General features: G+C 49.3%; 3 protein-coding genes across 7 annotated transcripts; 1 reads left to right on the forward strand and 2 right to left on the reverse strand.

Moving 5' to 3' along the window:
• Positions 1-288: 288 nt before the first annotated feature.
• On the reverse strand, positions 289-1,105 carry EMC6 (ER membrane protein complex subunit 6). Its single transcript, XM_039562957.1, has 2 exons — positions 943-1,105; positions 289-837 (listed from the first exon to the last, which is right to left on the reverse strand). Exon 2 carries the CDS (start codon positions 793-795, stop codon positions 463-465), a length of 333 nt encoding a protein of 110 aa, XP_039418891.1. The 5' UTR covers positions 796-837; positions 943-1,105; the 3' UTR covers positions 289-462.
• A 106-nt stretch (positions 1,106-1,211) lies between these two features.
• On the forward strand, positions 1,212-5,288 carry TAX1BP3 (Tax1 binding protein 3). 2 transcript variants are annotated; one of them, XM_039562787.1, is made up of 4 exons: positions 1,212-1,294; positions 3,013-3,132; positions 3,425-3,502; positions 3,726-5,288. In XM_039562787.1, the coding sequence occupies exons 1-4, from the start codon at positions 1,256-1,258 to the stop codon at positions 3,861-3,863; spliced, it is 375 nt and encodes a 124-aa protein (XP_039418721.1). In that variant the 5' UTR covers positions 1,212-1,255; the 3' UTR covers positions 3,864-5,288. The 2 variants fall into 2 exon arrangements, with proteins under 2 accessions (XP_039418721.1, XP_039418720.1); XM_039562786.1 differs by lacking the exon at positions 1,212-1,294 and adding an exon at positions 1,460-1,551.
• Positions 5,289-5,551: 263 nt separating this feature from the next.
• CTNS (cystinosin, lysosomal cystine transporter) lies at positions 5,552-12,402 on the reverse strand. 4 transcript variants are annotated; one of them, XM_039562783.1, is made up of 11 exons: positions 12,321-12,402; positions 11,827-11,900; positions 10,964-11,042; positions 10,311-10,395; positions 10,117-10,220; positions 9,116-9,247; positions 8,337-8,436; positions 8,123-8,242; positions 6,935-7,105; positions 6,612-6,729; positions 5,552-6,261 (listed from the first exon to the last, which is right to left on the reverse strand). In XM_039562783.1, exons 2-11 carry the CDS (start codon positions 11,888-11,890, stop codon positions 6,131-6,133), a joined length of 1,104 nt encoding a protein of 367 aa, XP_039418717.1. In that variant the 5' UTR covers positions 11,891-11,900; positions 12,321-12,402; the 3' UTR covers positions 5,552-6,130. The 4 variants fall into 4 exon arrangements, with proteins under 4 accessions (XP_039418717.1, XP_039418716.1, XP_039418718.1 ...); XM_039562782.1 differs by lacking the exon at positions 12,321-12,402 and adding an exon at positions 12,091-12,179; XM_039562784.1 differs by lacking the exon at positions 12,321-12,402 and adding an exon at positions 12,054-12,109.
• Between the last annotated feature and the right edge of the window lie 3 nt (positions 12,403-12,405).

Consider the following 12,405-nt stretch of genomic DNA (forward strand, 5'->3'; position numbering starts at 1 on the left):
ACTGCTCCCTGAGAGTGTTCTGTACAGTGTTTTTGCAGGTTACAGCACCTTCCTTCTCTTGGTGATACACTGATGTAAGCAAGTCAATGAATCACTTATTTTTGCAGAAACAGGGCTATAGGCAAGGCATTACCTGGATGGTGGGTGATGGAATTATCCTCTTGAGTGGCTTTTCTGGTGACCAGTGACAAACACCTGTGACAGTGTCATTTACTGATGGCAATTGTAGAAGAGAACGTTTGCACGTACATTTCTGTACCAAGGAAACAAACACAGGAGGCATCCAAGTGGTGCTTCACATTCAGTTTAATTAGAACAGTGCTACTGATTAATTTGTACTTGGACATAATTTACCAACAGCATTAACGACACGCGCCATGGACAACAGTTTGGAAGGTGAGCTGGCCTATTGTGTAGTGACTTTTGGCAACAGTCCTCCTGCTCCGTTAGCCCCGGGGCTGCTCAGTACACGTGGACCATCCCGTAGAGGAAAGTCCAGAACAGGACGTAGGTGAAGAGCCCTCCCACGAGCCCTCCCGTGAACAGCGGCCTCCGCGACTTAAAGTACTTGTTCCACCGCCGCCCAGCCTTCAGCACCAGCAGCACGGAGAGGAGGACGGAGGCCAGGAAGTAGAAGATGAAGCCGTGCAGGCCGGTGAGGCCGAGGATCCCCGCCGTGGCGCCCGACAGGGCGGACACCGAGGTGCGGCAATAGTCCAGGATGGCCGCGTTGCCCCGCACCGCCGCCTCGCTGATGAACTGCGGCCCCTCGCGCTTGGCCACCACGGCGGCCATGGCTCCGCGCCGGGCTCGGGCACCTCCTCGCTCGCACCGACACTGGGGTGAAGCAAACACACGCTGTACGAGCCCGCCCGCCCTCAGGCCGCCGGGACAGCTGCGCGGCCTCGCGGCCCTCCTGCCCGTCCTCCCTTCCCTCCGTACCTCTCATCCACGGCGGCGCGCAGCCCCGCCGCTCCGTCAGGCTTCGCACCTTGCCAAGGGACCCCGCACACCGCCCGTCACCGCGGGCCGCCCGCCGGGCCCGGCCTGCCCCGATCGCCCCGCCGGCACCGCCCGACCGCCATCTTGGCGCGGGGGCCGACGGGCCGCGGCCGCGCGGGCGGTGCGCCGCGGGCGGGGCGGCTCCGGATTGGCTGGCGGGGGGCGTGGGGCGGGGCCGGATTGGCTGGCGGGGAGCGGGGGGCGGGGCCGGGCGAGGCGCTTTTGTTCGGGTGGCGGCGGCGACGGGGCGGACATGGCGTTCGTACCGGGGCAGCCGGTCACCGCCGTCGTGGTGAGGGGGGACGGGAGGGGCGGACATGGCGTTCGTACCGGGGCAGCCGGTCACCGCCGTCGTGGTGAGGGGGGACGGGAGGGGCGGACATGGCGTTCGTACCGGGGCAGCCGGTCACCGCCGTCGTGGTGAGGGGGGGACGGGAGGGGCGGACATGGCGTTCGTACCGGGGCAGCCGGTCACCGCCGTCGTGGTGAGGGGGGACGGGAGGGGCGGACATGGCGTTCGTACCGGGGCAGCCGGTCACCGCCGTCGTGGTGAGGGGGGACGGGAGGGCTGGGCATGGCGTTCGTACCGGGGCAGCCGGTCACGGCTGTTCGGGGGATACCGTGCTGGGGGCTGCTGGCGGGGATGGAGAGGGGGATGCCGGTGTTTCCCGGGAGCGCCCTGCACGCTGGCAGCGGGCGGAGTTGTCGTCCCAGGGCAGCTCCGGTCCGCGGGTGCGTGGAAGGAGCGGGCGAAGGGTGCGGGACTGGGACGGGGGCAGCGGTGCCGGTGCCGCCCGGCAGCGCCCTGCGGGCTGTCAGGGGACGGAAGTCCCCGGGCAGCCCCGGTCCGCGGGCGAAGGGCGCGGCCGCTCTCCGCAGCGCCGCCGGCCCCGGTTGCCGCCCCGGTTGCCGCCCCGGCGGCCGCTCCCCGCTGCGGGGGCTGTCAGATTCTCCGTCCGCAATACCGGGTGGGAGAACCGAGGGGAAGCTCCTCCGGGCGGAGGGACCGAGCCCTGGCCAGGGCTGCCTGGCGTTGCTTGAGGGAAGAGGGAGCGAGCCCCGCCGAGAAGCGCGTTCTGCCGGTACCGGGACCTTGCGGCAGCCCAGCCCAGCGCTCGGTGCGGTGCCCTCTCTGCGAGGGCAGGGGCAGGATAAGCACCTGCTTGTCTGGGTGGGGTTTAGGAAGCAGAGCTTATAAGTGAGATAATGACTTTAATCAACACGAAGTGCAAGTGAGAGAGCCAGTGCTTTCCCGTGGTTGGAATGGTAAATGGGGTTGTGCTTGGGTGTGCGGCCCCAGCTGACAACCCTGAGGACATGGATGCTGTGCTGCTGTGCCCAGCGAGTTTGGAATTTAGTGGGGAAGTTCAGGGTCTGTGTGACAGGGCTGTGAGAGGAGAATCACACAATGGTTTGGGTTGGAAGGGACCTGTGAAGGTCATCTCATCCAACCCCCTGCAATGAACAGGAACATCTTCCATTAGATGGGGTTGAAGCACCTTTTGAGAGGTTATTGTGTCAGTTAAGACTGTGGCTTTTCACCCTGGCTCAGGAATTGCACCAGCTGGCATTTCTACAATGCTGACATAATGCACAAAGCTTGTCAGATGCCTCTGTGCATCGGGCAGTGAGGAACCTGCCCCGGGTTACAAAAGTGTGTGGATAAGTTATCCTGAAAAAGAACCATCCTAATAATAGGTTGTTATTTCTGCTGATAGGACTAGCAGGAACATAAGGCATGTGGATAATGAGCAAGATGAGGCTGGTCATGAGTTACTGCTGGTTATCAAGGCATGAGTCATGTTTAAAGAGACCTGCTCTGGTTTTAGTGTTGTTCCCTTCTATTCCCGGGCAGGCAGGAAAGCTCTGAGTAATTGAGGTGCTGGGCTGTGGCAGGGGATCTCTGTGAAAGACAATCTAACTGGATCTGAAGTATCTGTGTCTGAAATGCACTTGAAATTTCCTCCAGTTGTCAGAATACTCAGCTATTTGATCTCTTTCTCTTTTCAGCAAAGAATTGAAATACATAAGCTTCGGCAAGGTGACAATTTGATTCTGGGATTCAGCATTGGGGGTGGCATTGATCAGGACCCTACTCAGAATCCTTTCTCTGAAGACAAGACTGACAAGGTCAGATACTCTTTTTTTCTGTAGCAACTCCCTCCCTCTCCTAAAGGCTGAGATACCCAAATCATCATCTGCCCTCTGCACTCTACCACAGCTACTCTGTTGCTCCATTATCACTTGCAGGCTGAGGTTATTCAAGTGACTTCTCCACCTTTTCTATTTTCCAAAATTGCACCAGCCTGTTTTTAACTAAAATCTCATAATACACTACAAGGTTTTATTGTACTGTCAGACAAATGGCCCTTGAGTACTGAATCCTCTCATATTTAGTAAATGAACAGTTAATTTTTTCCAGGGCATCTATGTAACAAGGGTGACAGAGGGAGGCCCAGCAGAAGTTGCAGGACTCCAGATTGGAGATAAGATCATGCAGGTAAGCACCAAGATAAGACAGTACTGATGTAGTACCAGCTGCACACTGCAGAGAAGCATCTGCTGGGGAAAATAATCTTCTGGGAACTTCCCAGGACACTTTGTGGAGTTTATAAATAAACTGAGCTGTAGCATAAGCATATCCACTACGTGGTTCTGATAGAACAGTTACAGGACACCTCTGAGTCCCTGCACCTGCCTCATTTTGTGGGTTTTTTTCCCAGGTGAATGGTTGGGATATGACAATGGTAACCCATGACCAGGCCAGGAAGAGGCTGACCAAAAGGAATGAGGAGGTGGTACGGCTGCTGGTGACCAGGCAGTCCCTGCAGAAGGCTGTGCAGCAATCCATGATGTCCTAATCCATCATCCAGCTGGGGAAGGGGTGGGGAGGGAGATGTATAGACTGGTCTCAAAGAAAGAAGCAAATACTAGACTGGAACAGGTTTTCTGGAAGGAGTGCATGTTCCTACCTGTGGTAAACACTACTTTTTTTTGTTTTAACTTCTTCTGGTGTAACTGGCAGTAGTAAAACAATACTCCCCTCAGCAGAGTGCTTCTCTGAAGGCTGCCCTGCAGGTACCTGGCAAGACTTCTGTAGTTACGGCTTTCAGGACAGGACAGACTCAAGTTATCTAAGAGCAACTGGAAAAGCCTTAACTTGGACAGGATTCTTCTGTAGTATAAAGGCCTCCTATTTTAGGGGGAAATGTGGGTTCTGCTATGGGAGATCAGAGGGTTTGCTGTGCCTAAGCTTTTAGAAGTGAGCTGTCCTGTTCACCCCCGCTATCAAATTCAAATGCCAGAGTTCAGAGTTGCACAGTGCTGTGGGGAGGAGCACTGTACTAATCCCACACTGTGTGCAAGATAGAGTGGCTGAAGGGTTTGGGGCATTACAGTTTCCTGCAAAGGCTCCCTGGACAAAGCAGCCTCTTCAGGCAAGAAACAACTGAGTCACACAAGTGTTATATGAAAGCCTTCATGGTCACTACAGTTCAACCTCACTGGCAGAGTAAAACCTGAATTCTCCTTGTTCCCATTTGTACCATCAGTTGAATTGAGTTTAATTTAAAGGAATATGGAGCAGGAAACAAAACAATATTCCTGAACTTACAGCAATGCTGCTCATAGCTCTAGAATTTTCAGTTCTTCATTCCACTTCTATCAGACGTGAAATGGGAGGAATTTTAGTTTGTCTTTTAGAAGACTTTGTTTAAATCAGTGATTTATTGGATGGAAGAGATGAATATGCCAGTAACTTGCAGAAGTGCCTCTTGACCAAATTTAAACTTCTAGTAGGATACTAAGTGGTTTAAATAAACATGCCACAGGAGTGAAGATTCTTGCTGCAACACTAAGTCCATGATCTAGCATCCTGTGGTTTGTTAGCCTGTTAGCTTTACAGCTATCCAAAAACTGGAGTTTTTAATCCTCTTCAGTTGATCTATACATATCTATACTTTCCTTAAGCAGCCTTGAGGTAAGCTGTTGTAAATAGAGCACGAGGAGGTGGCAGACTAACTTATTCAGTACATTACTGCTGTGCCATGTACGTTGTGATTGATGCATCTCAGACTGTTCTGTGCACACCAGCAGATGCCTACTTACCGATTTTATATCTCTAGAATTACTACAGTCCTGCTTTGGAATTTTGTAACTTAAGAAATCAGTGGTAAATTTTAAGTCTTTCATGTTGAAGTTATTTTTGTTATTATAAAGATACACTGCTATTTGTACTGCTTTTTCACTTGATTTTACACACAATAAAAGAAAGTTGGTTTTCCTGAGCTGTTTCTTCTTACATTTAAGAGTGCCATATCACTTGGGTGCTGAGACTTTTTTTTGGCTCAGAGTAGATTGTGGAATTACTGAGGTCAGTAAGATCTGGTTTCACTGGTGGGGAACTGTCAAACCTCACCTGGGCTCTAGTTTTCCTTAGGATTACACCTAGAAAGACACATTAGGTTTTAAGCATTCAAGTATTTGTGCATAGATTCCCTTCTAATTACCTGTCTTAGCACCTTTGAAAGAGCTTTCAGTGAATCAAGAATACAGTTTGTTAGGATTTTTTTTAATAAAAAGTTCAAATTGTAATATTTGTGCATTTGTTACCAACTTCATTATTGTGGTGCACCACTGTGGCCAGCCTGAGTGGTGGTGTACTGTGAGCTGTCTGGGAAAGGTCCAGCAGCAGCACTTGGATCCACAGACAGTCTTCAGTCATTACTTAAAGATATTAAGTGGTTGCTTAAACATGACCTTAGATTTTTGGAAGACAGAACTCTGCTCTTTGTGCATCACCTCCAATCAGAAAGACATCACTCTGGTCTTTCTCTTCCCTGTGGTTGATGAATAAAAGAGCCAGGTGTTGCTTGGACAGCTCCCACTGAGCTGTGTGTGCAGCTTCAACAGGCACGAGTTTCCCATGTGCAGCTGAGAGCTTGCTGTCCTTAAGGCATCTGGCAGTCAGTGCATGGCAAGGCAACAGTTTGTGTTCCATCCCAGAGAGGATCAAGTCATAGACAGAGATCAGAATCAGTATTTCAACTGGCAGCAAGAATCTTGAAAGCCCTCAGACAGGGTAGGGACAAGTTCAGTTTATAGTTTTAGTCTCCACGAGTGCTGTTTGTTATTCACAAGGTTCATACCCTCGTCTCCTGTACAGGCAGTAGTGCTGCACCATGAAAACAATATCAAACACGATGGAGAAGACACCCAGGCCAAACTTGGTTGGATCTCCAAAGATTAACTTCCACTCATCTGTCAAACACAAAATTAGAGTTGACTCCTCAAGTGTAGTCTTGTCTCAAGACACTTTAGAGAAGTTCATGTCTATTACCTGGACTGCTCAGACACACCTAAGACTGACTGCAGTGCACACCTTATGCAAAGCTAATTAATAACTGTTCCTGTGGTTTCTTCAGGATAGCTACTTCATTTTATACCTTGAGGGAATATGAACTGATTCTTTGTCCTTTCTGTAAGAACAGCTCCCCACAACACAGCACAAACATCATTTTTCCAAGATAACTTACTGGGTTTATATCTGCTTTCTAGTGGGACCTCCCACCCCATTAAGAAAGGCTCCAGCACCTCAGTTCCAGGCTTACCGTTGTTGTATGACTGCAAAAACATCTGGAGAAGGCTGAAACTTCCACCAGTGAAGTCCAGTAATACATTTCCAATACTCCATCCCTCAGTACTCTTCCGACGGAAATTCATGTAGGCCTGGGAGTGTGACAAGAAGTCAGTCAGAGTGTCATGCACAGGCATTTGGGATTAACTTGTAAGCAGCTTTCAGTACAATTCTATTGGTTTCACCACTATTAATAAATAATCATTGGTGGTTTAGTCTTTTCAGACTTTCAAGAGCACACACTGCAGGCTTAGGGTGGCAGGGATATGGAATCCAAGCAGAATAGTTCAGATTTACCTGTGGGAAGTATTTTATCAGTGTGACTGCTAACTTAATGTAGGAGAAGCAGAACAAGAACTGCAACCATGTCATCTCCTCAGCTGCAGCCAGGAACAGCGTTGTGAAGGTGAAGATCCATGCAAGTGCCAGGAGTCCAACAACAACTTTGGATACTTTCTGATCTGCTCTCTAGAACAGAAACACAGATATGTTTTGGCCTGGTCATACATCCCCAGACACAAAGATACAGTTTGCTCAGGACTCTGCAACATTACAGTCCAAACCTGTTTTACCAGTCAGGCTGGTACCACAGGAGAACTTTAAGTGCTACAGCAATCACCTGGAGGTTTGCAAGAGCTGATGAGCAATATTCATATCAATCATTTAGAACACTGCTGTCCCTGAACAAGGGGGAACAGTATTCTTAAGTATTTATGATACATCATCTGTAACAAATCTCCAAAATTCAATCTGATGAGATCAAGAGTTCCTGCAAAAGGCTTATAATGCCATTATGATAAAAGATTTATGGTTGCTTTCTAATTCTTCACTAGAAAAGTCTGTGGTACCTGGCAATGATGACAGATGGGCTGTTACAGTTTTGGGTTTAGCATGACCAAAGGAAGAAGCCCAAGAGAGAAACAGTTACCATCTAGATAAAATTGGCCTGTTCAGATAAGAGGCTTTTGCAATGAAAATTAAATAAGAACCACTTGACTGTAACAATCAATCTCACTTGAAAAGGTGTGAATTATGAAAGGGCATTTACAGCTGTTTTAGGAGAGAAGTTGAAAAATAAACCTGTGTTTGAATTGCAGGGAGTACCTAAAGTCCTATCCTAGCTTGAAGAATGCTCCAAGTAGCAAGGAAACAGCAAAGCATTTGTGCTGTGAAGAGCTGTAATCTATGTGCTGGCTAGAGATCTGTTTGGGAATTTTATGAACTTGGCTGTTTGCCTCAGTTATTTTGAGTCCCTAAGGAGTTTACTTATAAGCTCAGAACATCCATGAGGGTGAAGTAGGTAAGGTTAGTGGAGGTGCTACTAGCTCAGGAAAGATGAAGGCAGCTGGGCTGTGAAGCCTGGCTCCTGGAAAGGCCGGTGGAAGTGCAGGGAATTTGGGATTTTGGAGCCTAAAAGGAGCGGAGAGGTGCCCAGCAGAGGGAGCTCTGGCAGAGCCCACAGGTGAGCCCAGAACCCAGACCCACCTCGTAGATGCAGCACTGAATGATGATGAGGAGAGTCAGGGCTACTGCGTGGAGACTGAAGAAAACATCATTGATAGCCACAGGGTTCACCCCGCTGGGATAACTGACCAGGAATTCCTCCTAAAGGTAAGAGAAAGCAAAACCAGCCACGTGTCTTAACTCCCTTCTGCACATACCCACCCTCCAGCACGTGTTCAGAGAGAATCATGCTCACCTTAATCAAGGGAATCCAGAAGAGCCCAACATTAAATACACTGTATGCTATAAAGCCAGTAAGGTTTAATGCTATAAAGTCAAAGCTTAGCCCAACCACACTAGAGAAGGGAAAAAAAAAAAGAGAACCATGCATTAGAGAGTTACAGGCAGTTCCAGGGACAAATTGACCCTGGAAAGTGCTGATTTATAGGCAAAGCTTCAGGCATTATGACAACACAATGCTGTGAGTTCATCAGGAAGCTGGGTGAAATAACAGAGCTCTCATGGAGCAGTTTGTGTCTCTGCTGTTTAACTGCACCCCTCCATGAGCTCAGCCTGTCTGCTGGAGCCCTTCCAGCCTGAATCCCTAAAGCATGAGTGCATCATTGCCAGATCAAATGATTTCATTTTCATATATGATAATGTTCCTACTTCGAGTCACTTAGTTCAAGGGGAGCTGGCCTAAGGATGACACTACAAGGAGGTGTCTGAGAAACAGCTCTCAAGGCTGATAATCTTTGAAAGTGATCATCACAGCTGGCTCAGCCAGATGATTTACAACACAACACCAAAGGGAATGGGGAAGTCTCTTCTATCACAAATTCATATCGGATGCCAAATCTTAGGATCAGGTTCCCTCTAACCTGCATGTATAAAAGCCCACTGGGGCTGCAACTACTCAGACTCTACGTCGCCTTTTTCACCATCTTTCCATGGATAATTCCCAATAACCAAGATGGATGTAACTGAACATGACTTGCAGAAGTGCTTTAGTGACTTGCAAACACATCTCTTTACCTTTTCCGTCGCCAGTTCTCAAAGAGTTGAGGATAGAAGGAGATGGACCAAGCAAGGAAATAGATCCAGCCAATCACCTCATCAGCATATCTCACTATGATGCTGTGAATCACTTGAAATTGAATCCTAGGCCTGATGGTTAATACAAAAAGAATCAGTTAATTCAAGCTTTCTTCAGGAGATTTTATCTTGTTCTGCTGAGAGAGGAAATAGAACCCAGGTGTTGAGACAAGACAATAGAGATTTGGTTGGGTTCAGCTGAGTTGCTCCCCTTTTCATTTGTGATCTTGTTATGTTTGGGACACCTCCCACACCTGAGTCTTTCCTTTCCATCCTTTTACCATGGGAATGTTCCCAAAGATCATCTTGTGCCTATGGCTTCCACTCAGCACAGTCTCTGTTAGGTAAGAGCATAGCTGCACTTCTCACGCCTCATGACTGTGCTGCCCTGTGAGCGTTCCACGTGCTCACCTCTGCCTTTGCCTCCAGTCTCAAAAGGAGAAGCAAAATGAGGAAGTGAAACAGGAGTATCCTGTTGCTCAGTAACATCTGGGCCACCAGCAAACACAATCCAGCTTTCTCCATCTTGCTAGGCTTTTCCTAGGAGGGACAACTGGCATCTGTGAGAAGAGGGCTCCCCTAACTGATGCACCCCAGGAACTCCAGAACAAATCCTGCACACTAAGAACAGTATCCCACTAGACACTGACAGCCAAATGCTTCCCAGACCAGAAAAGCTGACATGCAGTTTTCATACTTTTGGGAGGCACTATTAAAACCAGACTAAGGAGCCATGAGAACTCAGTCATCTTGTAATTAAATCTAAGATACCATTCTGTTTCTGTGCCCTCTATTTACCTCAATACCTGGGGATTTGCTGCAGGGTTAGCACATCTTAACTGCATCCTACTCATGTCTCATTTAACTCTGAGGAGGGAATAGTTATTCCAAAGTTTAGGAAGCTACAGGGTAGTAAGTGGAACTAAAAATCAGTTTCTCACCCAGTTGAGTTGGAATTATTGGCATAAAGGTAAACTGTTACTTGTCCCACATCATCTGCTTTCACTTGGAAGTCTGCTTTAGTGTGACCTGCAGGGAACTGTACCTGCAAGGCAGAGCACAGGGAAGAAAGAGGAGTTGCACCATAATAGCAGGAGCTCTTTGCATAAGGTCACAAGTCTGTTCTGTCACTTACCTCATCAGGCAGTTCAACAATGGTGCTGTGCTTTGAGGAGTATGTAATATTAGGAGTTATCACCAGTGTCTCGTTCAGTGGAGCCCTGAGAAGGCAGAAAAAACAAGTGAGGCTGGGGCCTGAGTTCAGAGGTTGCTTCAGGGCTGCAGGAGAGCATCTGCTCAATCCTCTCAGCAATGAGTAGCCCACACACAACAGAAGCTGCCTCATACTCAGAGGAACCAGCACCAAAGGGTGTGAGCATTGCACTGGTTCTTTTGTCTGATCCAGTGGTGGCACTGGATGGTTGTATGGCCACATTGTACCTCCCTCTTCTCCACAAAAGTGGCAAAGTCACCAAAGGATCCTACCCTATCCTTGTGCTCACTACCCTTTGCTGAAACAGGGCAGAAACAAGGCACATGTACTTGGGGTGATGAAGGACAGAAATTACAGCAGAAAGACAAAACAAAACAAATAAAATCTTTCCAAGTGACACAGTCCTGCACAGCTTTCCTAAAGAACTGCACTGAGCATTTGTCGAGGACATGATCCTTCTAGGAAATGCAAGTTTCTCTTAAGCATCAATTTTCAGAAAGGGAGGAACTGTAAATTCCCTTATGGAGCGTAGCCCGTGTTCCAAAGGGAAAGTAAAGCTGTAATCATGATTTTACCTCAGAGAGACAGTGACGTTTGTTGAACTTCCACTTTCTAAAGAAACCACTTCAGGGACAGACAACACAGTGACTCCATCTGGGGGGAAAAAATCCACCCACACAAATCTCAATTACTATGAACAGCTCCTTCAGAAGAACAACCTACTTTTTTTTTGTGCCATAGACATTTTACTCACTGGTCCCCGCAGCATCAGATCAATCAGATAAGTACACGTGATAAAAAGCAAAGGAGGATTACAGCTTATTTCAGGGCATTCGAACAACTTAAAAGGAGAAGTAAATAACTGTCACTTGAACATGTTGCAAGGAAGTAATTTAAATGCTTGAAGTGCAACAAAAGTTCATGCCAAGGGAAGGTTATAGGGTACTGCAAACCCACCCTGTTTCTTGATGTGATCCTAATGATTTAAGAGTCATAAATGCCCAAAATGTAATACAAAATTTTTTCTTGGGCCACAAATGCAAACCTGGTACCCAGATGTCCAAGAGAATGTACATTTACAGAAATTGAGAGATAAACAGGTTGCACAGGTTGGCCTGGACACTTTTTTTTCTGTTGCCACATATTACACAGTGTTCTTAAGAAGTTAAGTGCAGAGGAGCTCCCCAGTTTATCGCCTACTGCACCGCAGGCAGTACTTAATCTGCAGAAGTGATTTTGGAGCGTGAGGTGCACAATCAGTGCCTCAGTACAGCGTAGGAGCTCAAGAAGCCAAGGTAACGTGTGAGAGAAGAGCTGATGGGAAGCGTGGCACAGGTATCCCCAGAGAGATGTAGTGGGATAACAGGAGAGCTGCTCTTCTCCATCCCTTACTGGTCTGGAGCCCTATGGGCCCAAGCTGGGCTGACCAAAAACTCACCGCCAGGCCGCATCAGCGCCAGCGAGAGGCTCAGCAGGGCGGGGAGCAGGTATCGCGTCCTCATGGTGGAAAAGCTGCAGAAAAAGCGGGGAGAAGCTTTGCTCAGCATCCACACGGTTAACAGCCCATCCCCTCCACTGGCAGCCGCTGCAAACAGCTCCCTCCGCAGCACCCCCAGCCCGGTCGAGGGACCCTCAGCACCTCTCGGAGGGCACCGATCTCCTCACCCCTGTGCCTGCCCGGTCTCCCCGGGCACAGCTTTACCTCCGCGCTGCTCCCGTGACGGACCCGCCCCACCCCAACGGGCGGGACTACAAATCTCGGCAGCCCCCGCGCCCCCGTCAGGCCCCCGCCGCTGGCGGCGCGCCGCGATGCACGCAGGGACTTGTAGTCCTGCCGCCCTCCCCTCAGGAGCCCCGGCGGAGCGCGGCACCCGGTGCTTTGGGATGCGCCGCTGCCGAGGCGGCGGTACCGGGGAGCGGGCGGGAACCCACCTTCTTCAATGCCCGGCGCCTTCCCGGTTCTTCCCTTTTTAGCTCTCACGTGAGGCGATGGCCCGTAGACTCCCCGCCCAGCGCC

This window comes from Corvus cornix, chromosome 19 (assembly GCF_000738735.6).
Source record: "Corvus cornix cornix isolate S_Up_H32 chromosome 19, ASM73873v5, whole genome shotgun sequence".
In the NCBI taxonomy this organism is placed as follows: Eukaryota; Metazoa; Chordata; class Aves; order Passeriformes; family Corvidae; genus Corvus; species Corvus cornix.